Source organism: Hermetia illucens, chromosome 2 (assembly GCF_905115235.1).
Source record: "Hermetia illucens chromosome 2, iHerIll2.2.curated.20191125, whole genome shotgun sequence".
In the NCBI taxonomy this organism is placed as follows: domain Eukaryota; kingdom Metazoa; phylum Arthropoda; class Insecta; order Diptera; family Stratiomyidae; genus Hermetia; species Hermetia illucens.
The window spans coordinates 69,172,335-69,196,779 of NC_051850.1; the positions used below are offsets into that span (position 1 = coordinate 69,172,335).

Genomic DNA, 24,445 nt, shown 5'->3' on the forward strand with positions numbered 1-24,445 from the left:
ATTAGGCGGAGCTTGCTCTCAGTTTTTGGCACCAGCTTTAGTTAATGCTATTGACGCTCCAATTGCTGCAATTTTCAAGTAACAATCAACACCCACTTCAGCACAAACCAATCTCTAAGCACAGTATAACTTCACTTAATTAAAGCTTCATCGACATCATGCTCTCTGACGGCATGACAAAGTTTTTGAAAAGACCCATTTATTGGGTGCGACCTTAGCGCATTCTCTTAAATGTGATGCTCAACTAGCCTCTCCAATTTAGTTTTTAAGGGAGTGTCGATATATAGATGGGTGCTCACGTACTTTTGAAAATTCAACCAGTTGGCTGATTTGGGTGTTATTTTTCCACATTTATTCCTTGTTATAACTTAGATTGCAGGTATCATAACGGCGGCAAGTGGTATGAAAATAACTAATAACACGGCTCACTAAGCTCAGGATTTTTCTTTGATCTGCATGCGAATAAGTGAGTTATCCAGAAAAGACGATGCCTTGGTTAGTGTACCGGGCCAGCTGCTTTCCTTTAAGGGTGATCAGCCTGGATTCCCAATGAGTATCATCTTCATCAAAGACGCAACAACCGGTGTTCATTCTACGTCTGCCTAAATAAAGAATACCAAATATCCCAATTTTGTGCCGAGATCCACCAATTCGACATTCCTAGCAGCTGTCTGCCTAACCAATCGATGCATCTCAGACAGGGTTTGTAATGTCTTCTTTCTGTATCGTAGATATTGCCCTTTTAGACTTTTCTGGCTGGATTATCCTCACCATACGAATCAGATGGGCTGTATCACTGCCTATTGAGCTGGTTTCAATTCAAAACCGAACCGTCAAAACGTTCATAAATTTAATTATTGTATGGACCACAGAATCGTTAACCTTTCTGTAGGAGGCGAAAAATTCTTGGAAAGATTCTCCTCTCGAACGCTGCTAAAAGTTTTTTCTTGCTAAGAACTCAAATGCCAGGACAACACATGAGGACTGACAAAATCAATTTTTTGTACATGTAGGAGCTTTGATCCTGTGGTGAGACGTTTTAAACGGAACAGTACACTGTTGTATACTGAAAAAGGCTCTATTGGCTGCCAACTACCATCCACGGATTTCGTCATCATAACTGTTATCGATAGTCGTAGTCTCCTATTTTATTGTTTCTAGTTGACCATTTCATGTTATTATTACTCTCGAACTCGAACTTTTCGAACTGAGATTGCCACCATGTGCGATGTGACTATGCTTAGTATTCAAGTTCTCCGTTCCTCAGAGTGGTGAATTTTTTTTTAAATGTTCAGGAAGTTTGTCAGTAGATCGCAGTGGTGGTTAATCCGCTGATAGACTCCAGTAATCAGACTGAAGTTTCTTAGAGTTAGCCTTTGCAATGTTCTTCTGGAGGATAATGCTCTGACAAGTATTCCAGCGCCGCTATGAATTTTCCCTTCCAGATGCTTAATATCATAGAAGTCGAAAGTTCCCATCAATTCGACAATTATTTTTAAGGATGAATTGAATTGAATATATATGAGCATCATTTCAATTTGTTTGTCAAATAAGGAGTGTCGTATTCCCAGTTTATTCTTATTTATACTGTAAGGTGTTTGGTATCGATACCAAAAACTTCATTGTTTGAGTTAGCGTAAGGAGTCCTTGCAGATTGTCGTGTGGGAGACTTGCATTTGCTTAACGTAGCGTACGTTTTTTAAAATGGTAGTATAAATTATGCCTTGCCGTGCTATATCTTCAAAACCTTCAACCACAGGCGCGTCGAGATAGTTATTTCGGATGCAATTCCTTATTAATTTCGTTAGTATCCCCAATCAATTACCTATTGTGCTCAGATCGTGGTAGGCTGCAGTATATTTTTGTGTGACCCAATTCCTGGAAATTCTGGCACTGCACAGTTCCAAATCTTTTACGCGACTCCTCTACAATGATTCTTCGGCAGAATAAATTTGTTTTTAAAATTTCTTAAGATTGTCATTTGTCTGGAGTTTTTTTCCTCGGGTATATTATCACCGGCATAAACAGCCTGAAGCTCCAATCAACTCGATCTTAATAAGATTTTCTTTCACATGAATGCCTACGAATAATAAGTTAGAAGCACAATATTGCAAAGGAAATATGTATGTTATGAATGTCGAATTTTTTGATAGCTTATTCAAGAACACTCCGTAATATTACGTTCCCAAGTTTTCATACCATCAATATTCAATCTCTACATGAATGTTTCCCGACTTTCTTTTCTCCACTAAATAATAAAACCCCACTATTGCAACTGATTTATGAAAAAAAACTAATTAATGTTGCACCATTTACCTACATAACGCTCAACTTGGGAAATAAAAACCAACCAAATAACTTAGCGGAAACATTAAACATTTTCGGAATCATCATTTTATTGAGTAACGATCCCATGCCCACAGTACTAGAAAATAAACCACATTGATTACTGCTGCGATACAGTAATGAATAAATTGAGAAAATTCGCTCGCATCATAAGTTAAGCAAATGTCGGATATCACTGCTGCGGCCTAAATCTGAATTAAATTTCGTTACGAACTGGAGTCGGAAGATAATTTCTTCTGTTCACTCCGTTTTGCAGATGTGCTCGTTATTGCCGACGGTTCAGCAGAAAGTAAGATGCCCAACCTTATTGCATCTGTACTAGCGTTACTTAATCTTGTTTATTACCCTTCTGCGCAGATTTTCAGAAGTATCTACTGTCCCTTATCATAGACTTAAATTACGACTCGACACCGATGATTTTGAGTCTGCCAAATACAGAACTGGATGATTCTGGAGAACCATAAATAAGTCTGCATATGCGAATTCCCTTAGAATCATTGCTTCGATCTGATTGATGAAAAGCTGTAATTTTGCGCGTTAGGTTGGAATGGCACTAAAGCCAGCTAGAATTATGATGAACTTCAGTCCGAAAGTTATAGCCGCCAATTCGATATGAAAAGTGTTGTAAATTTCCGATGTACGAAATTTAAGGCAAACTACATTTTGTCATACACGCAGCCAGTACGACACGATGCGACCACAAACTGCACTACATGTCCAAATATGTTTATATGAACTTGTTGGCAGTAAACGATACACAGGAGATGAAACTTGTCAAGAAAAAGCAAAATAAACAAGTCGGGAAACCGGAAGCTGGACGCTTCAGGTACGAAAGGTTTTGTGTATTTCTTAGCACGTAGCACGTAATATATCCATATATTATGTGAGTGTATCCACTTTCGGGTGATACTGACATTCATAGTCTTCAATTTTCAAAGAAGCAACAAATTTGAGGTATTATAACTTTGTTAGCAATAGTGCGATTTCCACCAAACTTGGTAAGATTATGCTCTATATTATAGCCTATATCACTGCAAAATTTCATGGTACTAGAATGAACTTAAGGGGGGTTTCTAACCAATTACAAAAAATTGTAGTAATATACTATTATTAACTTTTTTTAAACAGATATCGGCATGGAAGGTATTTCGGAGCCCAGGCACCATATAGTGACAGCCCCCTGATTTTTTTCAGATTTTTCGGTTTGGTAGTTTCTGAGAATGGCCCCCTTAAAGAAGTGATCACTTTCAACCCCCCGCGCTCCCCACCCTTCCAACGAATGTCAAAACTAAGATCGGCTTTGAAAAGTACTAATCGAGACCTTTAATTTGATACCCGACATGACTATATTTGATGAAAAAAAATTTTACACCCCCCTTTCGCATGTATGAGGACCCCCCCTTAAATTCGACGTAAAAGAATGTAATTCACTGTATGCGTGAGCGTTCACAGTTCCCACCTTTCTACCAAATTTGGTGTCAATCGTTATAACCGTCTCCGAGAAAAATGCGTGTGACGGACAGACAGACAGACAGACGGACAGACAGACAGACAGACAGTAAACCGATTTTAATAAGGTTTTGTGTTTACACAAAACCTTAAAAATGAACCATTCGGTTTGAGGCCGAGTCAAGACCGCAGTGCGTTCTGCACAAATGTCAATGTATTCTGTATCGTGTTTTTATAGCACTTCTGTAGTGCGAAACCCTATAACTAGGCAACCAGCTACAAATAACCAATACATACATACATAAGTACAATAGGAAATTCATAAAATGTCATTGCAATATTATTCGGATCGCCGCCTTGCACGATTGCTTTTGGCACCAAGCTGAAAAACTTCGTCGTACTTTTATTATTAGATATACTCTTTTGTTTCGCGTTCAGTGGCTCTGACCCCCGATCCAAAAAGAAAAAGTGCATGTGCTAAACGTCAAACGCGCAGGTTTTCTACAATTTCCCGCATAATATTCTTAATATTTCTTGCCGTAAGAACCTTCTACCAAATATTAGGAGACTTCTAAAAAATGAATAAATTCAGTAAAACCGTTCTCAAATTATGGCGTGACCAAGAAAAAAAAGAGTTTCATTTTTAAGGTTTTGTATAAAACACCCAACTGGTCCTCCAGGTTGGGGGTTGGGTAGAGCTGACAACCCTACACAGAAAACCAAAGTTGCGAAGCCACAGAAGGAGCCTCGGACAGGGTGGACTTTACAACGACGAATCCGGCAACGGCAACGGAATAACGATTTGCGCATTTTCTCATAGAACGTGCGCTCCCTGTCACCTAAATCTAATATTTATCTTCGTCATAGTTGACATTCCAAAAGGGACCAAATATCGGTCGGTAGACTGCTCCTAATATGACATGTATCGTTTTGTGACCATCAACTCGATTACTGCCTGAAAACATAATTTTAAAGTCTTCAAATAAGGGAGTTAGTGGTTTTAGTTTATTCACTTTTTTTCGGAAATATTCACATTTCGCTCTGTTGGCTCATGCTCTCCTGATTTTCACTGGCCGCTCTGTAAATTTTCTGCTCTTCCTGCGACCTACATATCTACATATATATTTACTACCTAAACAAGTCAGGAAATTGAGACCTGGGCGCTTCAGGTATGAAAGGTTTTGTTTGCTTCTTCTGTGAATATATTTGAGTGTAGAACTATCCCATTTGTACGTAGCCCGTTATGTATATGCATTTAGCATGACAGACTTACTTGGGGTCTAAATTTACACGGTAAAGACAACTTTGAGATACTGTAACTTTGTTACTAATAGCATGATATGTAATATTTTATACTACTACCAACTTTTATATTCTGGGATTTTACTCAATTTTCCCAAAAACATGGTAATATACTATTATTAACTTAATTTGAACAGATATCGATGTGGAGGGTATTTTGAGGCCTGGGCACCATATAGAGGTAGCCTCAGAAACTTTTTCAAAGAAGGATTTAAAGAAATTATCACTTTCCATCCCTCTCACTCCCCGCCTTTCTAATAAATCTCAAAACTAAGACGTGCCTCGAAAAGTACTAATCGAGATCTTTCATTTGATACCCCACATGACTATATTCGGCGAAAAAAAATTTTACATCCCCTTTTACATGTATGTTTACAAACCATCATTCATTGCAAAAAAATGCGACCTATCGGTCACGTTCGAGAGAAGAATCCTTCGAAGAATTTTTGGCCCCTACATGAGGATGGACGATTCCGTAGCCTACATAACGACGAAATCTATGAGCGATACCACGACCATTTGTGACCGTTGTGAATAAAATCCGGCTCAGCAGGTTCCGGTGGACGGGGCACTTAATCCGTATGGATGGGGACGATCCAGTGAGGTAAGTCTATAAGAGCAATATCTATGAAGATGAGGCGGACCCTGCTTGAGATGGAGCGATTGCGTAGGTCAGGATGCCAGACAGCTTTTAGGGATATCGAATTGGTGGACCTCGGCGCAAAACCCGGATGTCTGTAGTTCCTTATTAAGGCAGGCCTAGACCGGATACCGGTTGTGCTGCCGTTGATGATGATGATAAAACACACCGGTTCAAACCAAACTACGTGGACATATGGGGACTATGAAATCCCACGCATACAGTGAGTGACCATACATGCAAAGGAAGAGGTAAATTTTGTTTAACTAATGTACTCGTGTGTGGAGTATCATATGAAGGGTCTCGATTAGTAAAGTACTAACCACGCAGTTCATCCTAGGTTTACCAATTTTTACAGCAGCACATTGGACAGTTTCGCGCGCAATACTGACATCATAATTAAAGAGAATAAGTGATATTTGAGTGAAATATTTAAGTCCCGTATATGAAGAAGCTACTTCTTGCCAGCCCTTTTGCCCTTTGTCTCTATTAGGTGAGCCCTTTTTAGGATTTTGTGTCACAAAAACTTATAAATAAAATAAAATAAAGTCAAGAGCTGTCTGTCACACCCGATTTACTCCGAGATTGCTGCACCAATTGTTACCCCTTTACATGCAATGCCATTTTGTGTTGAGCTTGAAAGAGGGCTCTCCATACAAGTGAAAGGGGATTGTATTTTTTTTTTCGCAGAATATAGTCAAATGAAAGGGCTCGATTAGGACTTTTCGAAACTGATCTTATTTCAAATATTGGGTAAAATAGGACTCACAATGTGGGCCCAAAAAATTAAAAAGGTCCCGTTCTCAGAACCAATCCAACAGAAAAAATTTGAAATCTAAACCTCAAAGTACATCCCATTCCGATATCTACACAAATAAAGTTAATAATAGTATATTACCATATTTAAAAAATTTACTCGTTTTGTTGCAAAACAAAACCTTATTAAATTCGGTTCAATGTCTGTCTGTCTGTCTGTCCGTCTGTCTTTTTTAAGGTTTTGTGTAAACACAAAACCTTATTAAAATCGGTTTACTGTCTGTCTGTCTGTCCGTCACACGCATTTTTCTCGGAGACCGCTATAGCGAGTGGCACCAAATTTGGTAGAAAGGTGGGAACTGTGAACGCTCACGCATACAGTGAGTTATATCCTTTTACGTCGAATTTAAGGGGGGTTCCCATACATGCAAAAGGGAGGAGTAAATTTTTTTTTCATCAAATATTGTCATGTGGGCTATGAAATTAAAGGTCTCGGTTTGTACTTTCCGAAGCCGGTTAGTTTTGCCATTTCTTGAAAAGGTGGGGAGTGCGGGGGGTTGAAATTGGTCATTTTTTTAACGAACCCATTCTCAGAAACTGCAAAATCGAAAAATCTGAAAATAATCATGGGGCTGCCACTATATGGTGCCTAGGCTCCGAAATACCCTGCATAACAATACTTGCTAAAATAAAGTTAATAATAGTACATTACTAGAATTTTTAGTAATTGGCAGGAAAACTCCCCTTAAGTTCACTCAAAAATCACAAAATTTTGCAGCAATGTAGGCTACAGCATAGAGCATGATCTTACCAAATTTGGTGAAAATCACACTATTATTAACAAAGTTATACTAGGTCAAAACTGTCGCTTCTCTGCAAATTCAAGACTATGAATGCAAATATTACTTGAAAGTGGAAATTTTCACATAATATATGTATATTTTACGTGCTACATGCTAATGAGACAAATGCACACTCAAATCTCTTTATGAAGGAAATACACAAAACCTTTTATACCTGAAGCGCTGAGCTTCCGGTTTCCCGACTTGTTTTTTTTTTTTTTTTGAGGAGGTGGAAATCTTCAAAAGACACTGGTCTGGACACACCAGGGTGTGGGATTTTTACCCACTAAAACCACCCCCGACTCCCTCCGTGCCCCGCGGAACCACCATAAGGTATTACATCACGGGGCGGAATCACCTCACTCTAGCTTAATCCCATTTCTTCTATACGCGGCGCACGTTACCGCGCTTTTCTCCTTTCCTCTGCCCTTCGCAATTTATCTTGAATAGATGCGATCATGGAGTTGACCGCATCCCAATTCTCTTGATGTGCTAGCATTTTCGACACGAGATTTTCTGGTACCAGCACCAGCACCTCTCCTCTAGGTTCCTCCTTTCTTCCACAAATCTCGGACAGTGGAAGAATACATGCTCTGGGTCCTCTGGGACTCCCTCACAATTTGGGCAGTCGGGTGAGGTCTCCAATTTAAACCTGTGAAGGTATTGGAGATATCCTCCATGTCCCGTGAAAAACTGGGTGAAATTATAATTAATCTCACCGTGTCGTCTCTCCAACCACTCCTTGATGGCAGGATAAGCCTATGAGTCCACCGACTCTTTCCCGTTCCCCACCGCTGTTGCCATCTATTTATGTATCTCTCCCTCTCAGCGTTCTTCGTCTGCAATAAGTAAGAGATTGGCTTCGCATGGTATATATTCACCATCTCATCTGCCAAGATGTCAATCGACATCATTCTAGAGATGACGAATGCTGCACCATCTGAGACAGTCCTGAAGGCAGAGCATACCCTTAGAGCTGTCCTCCTGTAGGCTGTATTCAGTTTGCTAGTGTTAACTAACATCCGCAATGCCTCGCTCCAAACTTGGGTTGCATAGAGCATGATTGAGGTCACCACCCAGGCTATAAGCAACCTAGAGGTATGCCGTGGCCCTCCCACGTTCGGCATCATCCTCGCCAGGGCCATACTGACAGTGGATGATTTATCACAAACATACTGTACGTGTTGCTTATAGCTGAGCTTCCTGTCTATCACCACCCCCAAGTGATTGATGGTCAGCATGGAAGTGATGATATGATTCCCGATTCTAACACAGGCGTAATTTCTCTTCCGGCGCTTCGTGATGAGGGCCGCTTCTGTTTTTTCCTCGTAAGCGTCAGACCAGAGCTCTCCAACCAGCATTCGGCAGCACTGATTGCCTCGCTTGAGTAAAACTCAGCATCTTCGAGATGCTTTGCGACAACAACCAATGCTATGTCGTCAGCATAACCCACCACTTGGCTTCCTCCGGGAGGGGAAGATTAAGTACATCGTTGTACATGATGTTCCACAGTAGTGGGCCCAATACGGAGCCCTGTGGGACATCGGCGGAAACAACATACTGCTGGGCCCCGTCATCAGTGTCATACCAGAGCCTCCTTTCAGTTAAGTAACTATCGACGATAGCAGCGAGATAGGCGGCAATACCAACCTTCGCTAGGGATTTGCGTATTAGATCCCAATAGGCCGAATTGAATGCATTTTTCACGTCCAGGGTTACTCCCACGCAATATTTGCTGGTACTAGCCTTTCCGTGAATTGCATCTTCGGCCAAGCCAGTAACCAATTTGATGGTATCAATGGTTGATCTGGCTTTTCGGAACCCATACTGCCGATCTGAAAGGACGCCTTGGCTCTAAACAACCGGGAGTAATCTATTATAGATTACCCGCTCTAACATTTTCCCCACCGTGTCCAAAAGACATATGGGTCGGTATGACGATGGTTCACCTGGAGGTTTACCAGGCTTAGGCAGAAGTACCAACTTCTGTCACTTCCAAGCCGCTGGAAATATTCCTTCGGACATGCACGCTTCGAACAACTCAGCGAACATGTCCGGCCTGGATTTCACGCTAAGCTTAAGGGCCTTATTCGGTACTCCATCCAGGCCCGGCGCTTTATTGTCTCCTATTCTGCTGCTGATCTCCAGCAGCTCGTCTCTGGTGACTGGCGGAATTGTCGTCACATTTAGAGGTGGTTGGAATGTGTCGGTGCTCTCCTCTTGCTGGGGGAATAACTCCTGGATGATTTTTAGTAAGAGGGTGGGACACGTAATCTGCGGAGATGAACGGCCTCTGAAGCGTCCCATAACGATTCCATAAGCTCTCCTCCACGGGTTTACGTCCGCTTCTGAGCAGAGCTCCTTAAAGCATTTCCTCTTCCTACGCTGAATGGCGAGCTTGAAGATTTTGCGGGCTGCCTTATAGGCGCACTCTTTCTGCCCCTGATCGGCTCTACCTACCGCCCTCTGAGCCACTCTTCTCGCTCGGTGGCAGGCTGATCGAAGACCGGTCAGTTCATCATTCCACCAGTAGTTTGGTCTTCTACTGGGGAATGAGCACCTCCTAGGCATGGACGCGTCACATGTTTTGGCGATGCATTGAGGCGGATGGACGGCTCTTTCCGTAGAGGCGCCTACATTATCAGGTTGACCTCACCACACCTCTATGAAGGTCTGCTCATCCAAAGATTTTGCAGACCAGCCTGAAATCTTTTTCGGTTTCGGGCATGATAGCTCTTTGGCCTGAGGCTCGACACATGTCTCAAAGAAGATTGCCTGGTGATCGCTGTGGGTTAGCGTTCGCTGACGCGCCAGCGAAGGGCTGATAAAGGTCAGGTCTACAACTGAGCCTGATCCCCCTTTCTGGAAGGTGTCTACTTCCAACTATGTCCATCTGCGCGAAAGCTTCTATTAAACTGCGCCCCCTAGCATTTTATTCTCTGCTGCCCCACTCTAGGGCCCAAGCATTGAAATCACCAGCAATCACCTTTGGACTTCGTCCCCTTGCGTCGAGAACAAGATTATCAAGCACCAGTCGAATCTGTGACCCATATGCCACCGTAACGGTTTCTATATGGTTCACTTATGATGGCAATTTCGATCTCAGATTCGAACGTGGTCTGCTCAAGTAAATCCTGAGCAACCCTGCAATGATTCAGGTTAATTTGAATAAACCTCATTTTCTCATTGCAGTGAGCGCCTTCCTAAATTCCGGACATTTATGATCCTGTCCCTATTTTACTTCGCACAGTAGGCATTTGGGGTCCCTATTGCACTCTCTGGCAATATGGCCTTTCTCCCCACATCGATCAATGCTGCTGGTGCATGCCTTCGCGAAGTGCCCAAACATGAGGAATTTAAAGCACCTCTTCAGTGAAATTTGTTCTCTTAAACGGCAGAAAACCCATCCAGTTCGAACCATTCCGGCAGCCAACAACTTCTGCGCTGTCTCCGCTGGTACTCGTATTGTGGCCGTTTGAGTACCACCATAGGCTTTTCGTAAACCCACAACAGACTCCTCGGTAAGTTCTTTCAACTTGAAGTGCTCCTTCAGAGCAGTACAAATTTCTCCTTTCGATGTCACTTCATCGACATCCACGCACTGCGGTATTCTCCCCAAGTGAGTTTTTCACTTGAGTGCGAAAGTCATCAGTTTTGCCATCGCTGGGTCTTTTCAGTTGGAACATGAGATCCCCTTTCTAGGTTCTTCAGATTCTGTTCACATTTCCGCTCAGATCTTTTAGGTCGGGATCAGCTTTGACTTTTTTGAGTATCTCCGCGTAGGACAGGTTGCCCTTACTGGAGATAACAATTGCATCTGGGCGAGTTCGGACTTTTGCTTTTCGTTTCGCTTTTTTGTTGGTAACTTTAGTCCATCCATCGTTTCCGTTCGTCTTGGGCTTCGCAACATTGGTCGAGTTTCCTAGAATCGCTGTATGCTTTCCTCCTTCTGAGCTGTTGGTGTTGGTTTTCAGGATGTCCTGTCCCCCTTTTTTTTTCTTTGGGGCTTGCTGATTATTTAAAGGATCCCCCTCTTTTTCACGCACTCGCTTACTTCGCTTTGATTTGATGGTAGTACGGTTGGGCGTCACTTCGGTCGCTTGTGATACTGTTGGGACAGCGGGGTTCGGCGTGTCCTTATTATTCTTTTCCTCCATCTGTGATCTATTGTAGAGGACTCTAATAGCCTCACCATATTCTTTATGGCTTGGTGCACATTGTGCTTGTCCTTGATAAACACGGACAGCTCGACTATTTTTGTCCCAAGCTGGGTGAAGGGTAATTCCTCCGGATCGGGACTCTGCTCCCTATAAGCCCCGGCAGGGTTACTCCTTTTACATGGTCCTTCACTTTTGGCCTGTACTTTATCCTTATCGTCTTTGGCATTGGTGGAGATCTCAAAGTTGATGAGCTTCTTTTGAATGGATCTCTTCCTTGTTCCTGAAGCACCTCCTGCTGTCGAGCATCTTGAACATGTGCGGTGGGTGTTGTCACGGTTTTTGTTGTCCAAAAAGCTGCTTTTAGTTCATCTTTGTTTGGTCTTGTTATTGGTGTTTTCGGTAAAGTCGTACTTCGTTTGAAAACCTCCTTCTCCAGATCCAAATCACTTGTAGCATTATATGTCAAGGTGGCCAAGTTGTCCACCACCAAGGCACTGCGGTCGAGGGATATCGACGACCGGGAGGCCGCTTGCTCACTCCCAAAAGCCGCCGGACCGTTGTTAGTAAAGTTTAAATAGTTCAAAGTTGATTGATTTTGTCGTGGTCTAAAGATTCTAGTCGTCCGAACTATCGCAATCAAGACTTTGGACACCAAACAATATTTCTATTTGGTAAACCCTAAGGGACTTGTTTCGTTAGTATTTATTCTAAAATTCCCTCGATCACACCACTCTTCTACTTAACATAGAGCTTGTTATTTAAATTCTAGGATGGGGTGTAATGATGACATCATCATACCCTTAGGCACAATGTTCCCCTCCGTTTAGTAAAGCTGGCAAGCTACAAAGACATGGTGTCATAGAGACATGCTTGAGCCACCCTGCCTTTCAGCAATGGAAATCAACATATAGTGCGTTTTTTAGCGTGCTTCCTAGCGGCTGATACTATTGATCCACATAAAGCATTACCGAAGGTGACTACTATGTCTGTCAGGACCTCGATGACCCTCTCGGTGTTGTTTGTTGCAGTCGCAATCTTTGATACCAGCTGATGAAGTGAAGTTTTACTAATTTTTTCCATTTGATAAGCATCTTGTTTTCAATGTAGAGGGAAAATATCATATAAGCCCTCCCTAATGTGCATCTCAAACAGTTTATATATATTATCATATTTATATCGTTTCATTTCCTTTCTCCGTCTCAACGAGAACCTCGGAGACGTATGTGTTTTGTATATGACGTATTACAAACTAGAGATAATACTATTTTTGCAAAAGTTGAAAATGCATCATCATCAAGAGAGGTTCTGAACAAGCTGGCAACAAAATTCTTAAATACAGTGCACCACTTGAAAGCAATCTGGCAGTCAGTTTGTTAACAGCAACTGATTGATCAAAACATATCAATAGTGCTTAACGATTTTTATAACTAATATTAAGATTGAACAGAAGGTTTGTCTTAAATGTCTAGCAGACGAAATTTCGTGTTCGGAATCATTAAAAATGCTAGAAAAAACTAACGGTGATGAGTTTTATCAACAACGTAAGCCTATGATTAGTACAAGGCCGGTTTCATGAATTTGACATGGAAACAAGTTAACAGTCATCAGTATAACAGAGAAAAGACGAGCCGAAACCAAAAAAACACAATTCGTTGATGCGACTAACAGCTGCACTGAAAATCGCCTTCGAAAAATCTTCCAAAGAATGAAAAAGGCGTTGGCACATGATTGTTGCACCATGACAAGATTAATATTGTGGAATAATTTAATAATTTGTGTTTTATTTACAAATTCCTGGTACTTCTTTGGCAGAATGTACTTCGTTTCTGGAGTCATTACTGAACAGCGCTCAATCTGTATTTTCCTTCTTTATATAAAGTGTGATACCCTTAACCTCAGCACAAAGTTGAAAATCAGGAATCAGTATTTCAAATAAGGAAGGAAACATGAACATGCATATACTAGATATATGGAATACTATAATTTATGACAAAAAAAAACTGTTACTCTCGTTCCTATTAATTACGTCCCCAAAATATTTTCTTATTAATTTACCTTTTATTTTAAACCATTGCAGTGACAACGGCAGTGAGACAAAAAGAGCGACTGACACCAAATTTGATGGATTTACTAACAACGGTGATTCAAACCAGCCAACTTCTGTAAATCAAAAAACTTCTACGGACGACCATCTGAACCTATCGATCGACACATCCGTTCTAGATAAAATCGATATTTCCGATCTTCCACTTCCTGATATTCCCCCGAAAAAGAAACGAAATAAGACCAGTCAATCAACTCCAAAGTTAACATATAATGCAAATGAGGAGCATGTGAGTCGATGCAATATTCCAGATGACGAAGCACAGAGGTCGTTGCCAAGAACAAAAGCTGACCTGGGGAAGCTTCAAGATAAGTCTGACTTAAAGAGAATGCATTATTATAATTCCGGGAGGATGCCAACTTCAATCACCTCAAGCAGCATATCTATGCCAACTTACTTCTTCGGCGAAAAGCGAACATCGGGCAGCAAAAAACTACGCGATGCAGATGAAATTTATCTTAATAAGTCGGGGTGGGTGCAAGTGAATAGTAAGCGTCCAAACGATGAACACTTGAACGTGGGTCGAAACCATCGGCTAAATGTAGTACGCGTGAATAGTGAGAACAAGACTCCCGAAAATACAATCCGCGTAATTCATATTGATGCGAATAATAGCGAGAAGCCTGTATATGCTGTACCCAAACCACATGGCAGCAAACTAGAAGACCTTATCGCTAGAAATGAAGCGCGTCGCGGCACTGGGCAACCGGCCAATTATCATCGACCCGGGTATAAAATAATTGACCCTCACATAGCGTCTATTTTGAATGAACGCCCAGGATTCCTGCCAGTTAAAATGTTCGCTGACATCGAGTCACCCCCACCGATCACTCCAATCCTTTCGCCACCTCCTGCTTTCCAGGATTCGAAATCGAAAAGAAAAATTGAGGAAAATAGTCGAATAGTTAAGCACGCATCCATCCCCCGGAAAAACCAAGAGAAAACAACAACTCCTAAGGGGATGGTTTTTTCGAGAAGTTTCGAATACGACAACCGGAAACAAAACGATTATGCGGAAACTTTTTCAAAAAGTTTCGATAGTAATCTCTCGACTGAGAAAAGTCATGATCCTGCAATAATTTTTGGAACGTTGACTGGACGGTCACCAAACTACCTAACGAAAAAGGAGGCAAGAAGTCGAGACAACTCCCCAAAATACCAGGAGCCAGTCGAAAATTATCTCCATTCTAAGCAAAAAGCAGATACGATTATCTACAGTACACCGAACAAACCAGATAAGTTAGCGAAAGGGAACGTTGATAGAAATATCCGATCAAGACGCTCTCAGTTTAGCCGAACAATGCCTACAAATCCTGTGCCTACTTCTAGGTTTCGAAACTTCGAATCGAATAGTAGTCAACGTCTTAACTCATGCGACAGCGGCGCTCGATCTGGTTAGTAAATATACCGCGCAAAAAGAATGTTTAACTGAAAGATATTTAGCAATCAACGTTTATATTTCGTAATATATTAGCTAAAATTAAATCCTAAAACCACCTTCAAAAGCAGAAAGTTTTTAATAGAATTTTTGTCAAATAATTCAGATCAGACTTCTAAGCCAAGTCTAGGTTCCAATATCAGTAATCGAAAACAATAGATTTATTCAATACCTAAATTGCCGAAAACGGAATCCGGTACCATTCCTCTGTGCTGAGGAAGCGATATGTGTAAAAACTAATTCTAAAATGATTCCATAGAGTCTTTTTTCACAAACTTATATAAAAGAAAAGAATTTGAAATTTGTTTTTATACTTGTTCATCTATTAACAGATTTATCAAACGACGAGATTGATAATGATGACACATCTCCCAGTCAGTATCTTTCCGTAGCCTATCAATCTTCTGGTTACCGAAGCTCGCGTCAACGATCTATTACACCTGAAAGATACGAAAGCAATACTTTTCAAACAAATTTGCGGAAACAAAGATCACTGACCCCCGAGAGTCGATCCTTAACGCCAGAAGATCGACGGAAAAAAGGATCACAAATCTCGCTTAATTCGAGGCAAAATTCAGGTTCACGGACAAACACATTAGAGCGGGCACAAAAGTATGATGATAAGTCGAGAAGCCCGTCACGAAGCTCAAGCTCGAGCTATAGTGGCGGAGAACATGACATTGCTCCTATCCACAGGCGATCAGGAATTAGAAGTACAAAAGATGAACATCGAATCCGTAGGTCAAGGTAAATTTTTCAGAAAAATAAAACAAAAATAAACTAATGAAATGGTCTGCTTCCAGATCTCTCCAATTGAGCGAGCGATCTCCCAACCGAATGGCGCCGGCTCATAAAACCGTTGTTTGCCTTGGACAACCTAACGTGAACAACACGTCTTCTACTTATCATCATCCCATTCGGAGTTTCCCACCTACGATGAGACCTACACAATATAATAATCCACCATCTTCTATCGGGCGAATGACCAGATCAACTGAAGTTGACAAAAGTCGATCGTTCGATCTTGACTACGGCAATTATGCAACCCCAAACATATCGTCTAAGATGGACTTTGATAAAACTCGATCCTTCGATGAAACATACAGGGAATCAAGCAATAAATTAAGATACAGAAGTGATCAAGCATCAAACAGGGGTGATCTTTTTTTCAAGCAGCAGAAGTTGCCTTCAACAATTCCACGTCAAACCAGTCCGCAGAACTACGGCACCCGTTTATGCGACCACGAACTGACATACGATATGTTACGTCGTTCGTTAGACAGATCACCAATAATGGATTTCAGCAGGGACTACGACGTTCCAGTTCCATCGACAGCAACTAACTGCAATTACGATATGCATTCCAGTAGAAGCGAGGAACTAAATTTTCTGAACGAAAACATTTACGACCGCAGCAGCAAGCGGTCATGCGACCAATCACCAGGAGAAAAGGCCTTCTGTAGAGATGTCACCTTAACACCAGAAAGTTTCACCCCTGAGTCAGAATACAAATCACTAAGGGATTCTTTTCAATGCGGCGATCGGTTACAGTCAGGCGATTACATATATCGACAACCGACGAAGGGTCAAATGGCCTCGTTGCAGTCATCTGCACTGTCAAATCAACCCCAACGTTCTCTGATCGATCGCAGCCATCAACAACACGCTGGGGCCTCAGCGTCAATTAGAGGAAGGTATTGAAACGAGTGAATTCCATTCTAGACGAAAACTCATAACGCGGAAGTAGGAAGCCTAACTAATTGCAGCACATAGACTAGACTAGAAACCGCTTGCTACAAGTTCTAACCTAGTCTCTTTCTCAGCACATTGAGATTTGCAAGAAACTTTTCAAAGAACTCGCCGGTCGTAATCGCGACAAAGGTTACCATATCATATCTTAGCTTGCACCATAGTTTAAGCTGATTACTGAAAATAACCTCATCTACTAAATCCTTTAGAACTAACCACAATCTTAGTTCCCTCAAACATACGTCCATTAGTTAAAAGAGTGTCTGCTTTTCGAGCCCTTGATTTATTTTTCTACTTTCAGTTGTTCAGCTAGTTCCTGTGACTTTTGGCCACATTGTGGCCTAACTAATTTGAAGACAAGTCCGATAAAATCCCAAAGTGTTGAACAAGTCATAAAACCAAACGTTGCTGCATGTTTATTAACATCTAGCAACTCGGGAACGTTGAGTGATGACGAATGCGAAGACTTGAATGAATTGCGCGACGGTCCGGGCGTTTACTCGCGTCGAACAAAGAAAACTGATTTGGAATATGGCATCAGGCAACGTGATAGTGAATCAGTGCCGTTACTACAATTGCAAAAATCGGCCAAAAAGCATGTAAGCGAAAACTCAAAACCATACCCACCACTGTACGTGAATATGCCTGTGATATCGAAAACAAATCCTTCGTCCGCTATCCTTTTTGGTGAACGTGAAATGCCGGTTACCCGTGAACGCGAAAAAGTTAATTCGAACTCTATCAAAATTGCCTTCATAGAAGACCATCCTGATCAGCAAACAGTACGTAGTTGTATTGATGCGAAAATCGATGCAACGCAAAATATGATTGCGACAAATGCAAGGTAAGTGTTAGATATATTTTATTTGAATCATGCGCAAGTGATTTTATTCTGGGTCGAAAACCCTTCGTAAATGAAGTTATTACACTTTTTTGACTACAACATAGTCGCTGACACCATTATTAACCCCTTTTTAGAGACATTGTGTTATACATTCCAAGATGATCAGTTTTTTTTCAAACTAAATTCAAAGAATATTGAATTCCGCATTAATTCAGTTACCCCACTGAGCCATTGTCAGACCTGTGATTTAGGAATTACAAATGAACTCAAAACCACTCCTTGTTCTTGTTTGTCGCAAAAGCTGACTAGAGGAGATAGAAGTACAACTATGTATAAAGAGATCAGTACATTTTTAAACTTACTTATTCCTAATGGCATGGATAAAGGCGAATTTCTCATGTTTAACTTGCGGATATTGCAAAATGAATCGAGTGTCCACAGAATTCATATTTTTTCTAGTTTAGGTGAGAATTTCAGCGATGTAAACTGAAAGTTTTCGGTATAAACTAAATAGAATGGTTGAAATCGTGATTGTCCTTTTATTACTAAATCCAAAAAAATTTAGAATCTTCTAAAGCTTATCAGTTCCTTATTTATTTTCCTGATTTTTGAGTACGTTTGTAATTAAATAGATTTTTTGTTTAAAGATTATGGAGCTTGTGGAGAAGGGCTGAACATAAGTTCAGACAAATAAGTATTATGATACACAATAATAACTTGTCGGAATATCAGAAGTTAGACGCTTCAAGTATAAAGGTTTTGTGTTCATCTTGTGTTTTTCCATTCGTACATAGCTAAAAATTCAAAATATTCCTTCATATATCCAACTCCACCATTCATATGAGTTGACTGTATGTGTTGATGACGTCATACTTCGAGCAGATTTCAACTGAAGAATTTGCTCATCCTTCACTTCCACAATCATTGCCGACATTTGGAGCAGTTCCACCAGTCAGCGGAACTGAAGTCGAGGAGGCGATAATACGAATGAAATCGGGAAAAGCCACAGGACCTGACGACATTGCATCTGAGCTCTGGAAAACGAAAAGCTAGGACACTGTGACTCAGTGAATTCTTTAATCGGGTTATTCAGGAAGGAAGAGTACCATCTGACTGGTAAGAAAGTACCACTGTTCCAATATGGAAAAAGAAAGGTAGTCCAGCAGAATGTTCAAATTACCGTCCGATCCGGTTACTTTCCCATACCATGAAGATTTTTGAACGCATTCTTAACAACCGTATTCGCGAAATCGTTGAAATAACCATGAATCAAGCCGGATTTGTCAAGAACTGCGGAACTACTGACGCAATACACGCTGCGCGGTTACTCATGGAGAAACACCGTGAGAAGCATCGCCCTCTTTACATTGCCTTTCTGGATCTAGAGAAAGCGTTTGACCGTGTACCACACGAACTCATCTGGTATGCTTTACGACAACACTTCGTGCCAGAAGAACTCGTGCGCTGGGTTCAATTGCTCTACCACGATCCGAAAAGTAAAGTTCGAAGTATGGCGGGTGTATCAAAACCGCTTCGTGTCTCTGTTGGAGTTCATCAAGGAAGTGCCCTCTCACCACTCCTCTTTGTCCTTGTTATGGACACCGTCACACGGGATATCCAACGTCCAGCGCCCTACACACTGCTTTATGCAGATGATGTTTTCCTAGCATCTGATAGCAAAAATGATCTCGAGCAACTTGTTCAAAAATGGAATGATGGCCTCATGCAACACGGTCTCAGATTGAATTTAAACAAAACTGAATTTTTGACGACCGATCCCCATGAAACAGGCACAATCACTGTCAGCGGCAGTGATCTGCCCAGATCTGAGCGATTTAAATACCTCGGGTCAACGCTATCAGCCAATGGAGAGCTGCGTTATGAAATTGCTTCACGCATTAACGCAACCTGGATGAAGTGGCGTTCCACAACTGGTGTCCTTTGTGATCGACGTATCAACGAACGTCTCAAATCTAAAATTTACCGCAATGTTGTCCGTCCAGTCGCTCTTTATGGTTCTGAGTGTTGGCCGACCATAAAAGACAATGAACGGCGTCTCGCGGTAATGGAGACGAAGATGCTACGTTGGACTAGTGGCGTCACACGTTTAGATCTCATCCGAAATGAGGATATCCGCGATCGTTATGGGGTTGCACCGATCGTGGAAAAGTTGCGAGAGAGGCGTCTTCGATGGTGTGGTCACGCAATTCGTGCAAACGAGAATTCACTTGCAAAGATTGGTCTGAACATCGAAGTCGATGGAAAACGACCAAAAGGCAGACCTAAGCAACGCTGGCTTGATACGCTGGATGGGGATTTGAAGGCCTCGAGATTGCACCCAGATCAGGCATTCGATAGAGCCAAATGGCGAAGCCGATCACGACGAGCCGACCCCGCTTGTGAACGGGACAAAGGCTGAAGAAAAAACAAAAAAAAAAGATGGATTATCTCCAAACTTTCCATTTTGTATTTCTAGGATGAATTTAAGGGGGGTTCCGGGTAAATTTCCAAAAGATGGTATTCATTAACTTTACTTGAGCAGGCCTAGATTTTGTATAGGTTGAACACTGTGATTTTTTAAAATTTTTCGATGGGATTTTTGAAATTTTTAGATTTTTCGTTCTGAGAACCAGGCCTGTTATACAGGGTGCGGCAGCATAACTTCCTTTTTTCAAAACTCAATAAAAACTATTGTATGCATCGGAAAATATTTATTTATTTTTTATAATGTAGGTACATGTCTAAAGTTTTTATTTACATTGTTTTGAAGATCAAATCTGTTAGGTGACGTCCCCCATTCTCCATACATTGCGTAAACCGATTTCTGGCGTTTGTCATGACTCTTGTTAGCATAGCAAGTGTTATGTTGGTAATTTCTTCTTGGATGTTGGTCTTCAAATCTTGTAGGGTTCTTGGACGGTTCACATAAACACGGGATTTCAAAAAACGCCATAGAAAAAAATCACAAGGGGACAGATCGGGAGAGCGTGCCGGCCATTCCAAATCGCCTCTAATTGAGATAAAGCGCTCTGGAAAGTGTTCCCTCAAAACAGCCATCTATGCTCTTGAAGTGTGTGCTGTTGCACCGTCTTGTTGGAACCAAGTGTCCCCCAAATCCAAATTTTCTGGCCAGGGGAAAAAAAATTCTGTAGCATGTTTACATACCGGTCCGAATTCACATTTTCCTCAAAAAACCAGGGACCAATAATTCCAGTTCTTCCTTTTGTCGCACTTGCAGTTTGTCTGAATGTAGTGACCCATGTAACAATTGATTTGCGGTCTGGGACGGGAGCCAACGGGGCTAAATTAAAGCGATTCCGAAATGCACGCTGTGTTGCAATAACCGAACATCCGCTTGAAAAGTAAACCTCAACGGCAAAGGCACGCTTCTCACTATTCCAACGCATGATGGCGACTGAACCGTGTCGGGACAAAACTTTACAGTATCCCCTCTTGAACGAGACCACTAGCGCTCCTATGACATCATTTGAGTGGCGCGCATTTTAAAAAAGGAAGTTATGCTGCCGCACCCTGTACTTTTTGGGGCGTACATTTTGAGCCCGCACTCCCCTGATTCACCCAATATCAAAAAAGTACTAACCAAACCCTTTCATTTGATAGCCTAAAAAAATACATCCCCCTTTCCAATGTATGGGGAGCCCCCTTAAACTGAATATAAATCGGCTGTGACATACACACATTCTTAGTTTAATCTCACACAAAACCTTAAAAATGCAAAATTATGAAGGATGATCTGAACAGGGAAATAAATGTGTAATCTAACTGCAGCGAAGGGATTGGTATACTGCAGCGCGTGCGCAAGTGGCCCACAGGATGCTTCGTGAGTTAGGTTATAATTATTGTAAAATTGCAAGAAAATGTGGTTTTCGTAAATAGAGAGTACAGTATAGAACAAAGCATAGAAAATATAGAATAACCCATTAAACTAAAAGGAAAGGAATATGTCCGAAGATAAGCCAATACATAACTTGAAACTCACGGCACGCCTGTAAGCATCGAGCATGGTGGAGCGAATTGCTTAGTTTGGATCTTAAAGGCGATCAGAGGAATGGGGTGATTGATGCATATTTACCAAATCAGGGGAAAAAGACAATACGTTGATGTGTTGTGCCTTAAGTTATAAGATTTATATAATAGTATAACACCCAACAACAACAACAATTTTCTCCTTAGGTGATTCAAAGACTTGACAATTCGATGTCTTATTATCTTACAGTTAATATATAAGTGTTGTGGAACACATGTATACAAAATATTAAAACTGAAATCGGAGTGTGCACTTGGTTGATTTTCGTTAGAATCCATTCATTTTTCTTGCTGTATCAATACTTTTGCTGCCCCCGGCTATGTTCATTTTCTTTGTTAAGGTTTTGTGTGAAACAAAACCTTATTAGAATGGTGACGGTGTCTGTCTGTCCGTCTGTCTGTCTGTCACACCCGATTTATTCGGAAACGGCTAGACCGATTGTCACGAAAATTGGTGAGAGTATGTAATCTGGTGATCCCTTTACATGCAGTAAGTGGCGCCATCTTGCGTTAAGTTTAAGGGGGGGCTCTCCGTACATGTGAATGGAGGGTGCAAATTTTTTTTTCACAGAATGTAGCCAAGTGGGGTATCAAATGAAAGGTCTCAATTAGTACTTTTCGAATCTGGTTCAATATTTGATATTAGATGAAACATAGGGGAGTAAGGGTTGAAAATATGACCCACAAAAAGTGTAACAGGTCTCGTTCTCAGAACCTATCCAACCGAAAAATCTGGAAAAAATCACAGTGGTGCATCTCTACGAAATCTAGGCCTCAAAATATATCCGGTTCCGATATCTGCACAAATAAAGTTAATAATAGTATATTTCCACATTTTAGAAATTTACCCGGCACCCCCCCTTATATTCATCCCAGAAATACAAAATTTAGCATGAGTGTAACGAAGAATATAATGCACAGTTTGGTCAAGTTTGAAGAAAATCCAACTATTATTAACAAAGTTATTGGGGGTGAAACTTTACAATTTTTTGTGAATTTCGTGCACTCTACAACCCGCATGACGTCATCATCACATATCAATTCGTCAATACCACAACGAAATGAATTCTTATGAATTGGGTCGCAGACAATTATTTTGTTTTAGTTTGTTAGTTATTTGTCAACCAGACATGTGTATATGTAGGTATATAATATATGCGTGCTAATGAACTTTGCGGCTAGTGCCTAATTCAGATAGATATAAGACGTAAATCGGAAATATGGGTACGATAAATTTAGATACGTGCATATATGTGTACAGCAGGTAATAGGCAGTTTGTTTGTTTAGGGTGAACGTGATATCTATGGCTCTAATATGCACGTATGTCTCGTAGTTTGGAAAAATATGAAGGATTATGTTGGATTTGTAGCTATATACGGACAGAGAAATGTGCGTCTCTTACATAAGATGAACACAAAACCTTTATACCCGAAGCGCGAGCTTCCGGTATTCCGACTTGTTTTTTCCTTAAGTGATCTGTAAACAAGTCGGGAAACCGGAAGTTGGACGCTTCAGGTACGAAAGGTTTTGTGTATTTCTTAGTACGTAGCACGTAATATATGCATATATTACGTGAGAATATCCACTTTCGGATAACATTGACATTCATAGTCTTGAATTTGCAAAGAAGCGACAACTTTGACGTATTATAACTTTGTTAGTAATAGTGCGATTTCCACCAAACTTGGTAAGATCATGCTTTATGTTATACCCTATATTGTTGCGAAATTTCGTGGTCCTAGCATGAACTTAAGGGGGGTTTTAAAGCGAATTACTAAAAATTATAGTAATATACTATTATTAACTTTATTTGTGCAGATATCAGTGTGGAAGGTATTTCGGAGCCCAGGCACCAAATAGTGGCAGCCTCTTGATTTTTTTCAGATTTTTCGGTTGAGTAGTTTCTGAGAATGGCCCCCTTAAAGGAATGGTCACTTTCAACCCCCCGCACTTTCCACCTTTCCAAGAAATGTCAAAACTAAGACCAGCTTCGAAAAGTACTAACCGAGACCTTTAATTTGATACCCCACATGACTATATTTGATGAAAAAAAAATTTACACCCCCCTTTTACATGTATGGGGACCCCCCCCCCCCTTAAATTCGTCGTAAAAAGATGTAATTCACTGTATGCGTGAGCGTTCACAGTTCCCAGCTTTCCACCAAATTTGGTGTCAATCGCTGCAACCGTCTCCGAGAAAAATGCGTGTGACGGACAGACAGACAGACAGACAGACAGACAGACAGACAGACGGACAGACAGACAGACGGTAAACCGATTTTAATAAGGTTTTGTGTTTACACAAAACCTTAAAAAGGAACTTAAATGTGTTGGTCCTTTCATTGTTTCATCCTTTGCGTATTCAGTTGGAATTTTTTCAGCTTCCATTCTCCTAAAACGGTATTTTCTCATGTACAAATATTGATGATAGTAGTTACGTTACATAACATGCATGACTATGCCACAAAGAGCAACAATAGTAGGAGAAAACCCATTTTCAGGTTTTGTGTGGAACACTTGTACCTCCTCCAGGAAGAGAGGTGTCAAACAGAACAAATTCAACAAACAAAATTGGTTAGTCTTAGTTTCTACATTGGTTGCAAAATAGAGGAATATAGAGACTGGAAAAAGGTCACTTAAAGCGCCACTATCAGAAACTGCCTAACCGAAAAATCAGAAGAAAATACGATGACGCCCTATATGGTATCTAGGCCTATTTAACCGAGAGACACGAGAGCTACGCTACGTGTTTGTGTTAGGTGGTTAC

The 24,445-nt window shown here is 41.0% G+C and overlaps 1 protein-coding gene across 3 annotated transcripts in view; it reads left to right on the top strand.

The window, feature by feature from the left end:
• Positions 1 to 24,445, top strand: part of LOC119647432 — a 281,759-nt gene that overhangs the window by 149,122 nt on the left and 108,192 nt on the right. For 2 of the 3 annotated variants that reach the window (XM_038048343.1, XM_038048340.1), the window contains exons 5-8: positions 13,573 to 14,993; positions 15,370 to 15,784; positions 15,841 to 16,731; positions 17,088 to 17,630. In XM_038048343.1, coding sequence (XP_037904271.1) covers positions 13,573 to 14,993; positions 15,370 to 15,784; positions 15,841 to 16,731; positions 17,088 to 17,630 — 3,270 coding nt within the window. The remainder of the gene's footprint in view (positions 1 to 13,572; positions 14,994 to 15,369; positions 15,785 to 15,840; positions 16,732 to 17,087; positions 17,631 to 24,445) is intronic. The other variant, XM_038048341.1, reaches the window with a different exon arrangement.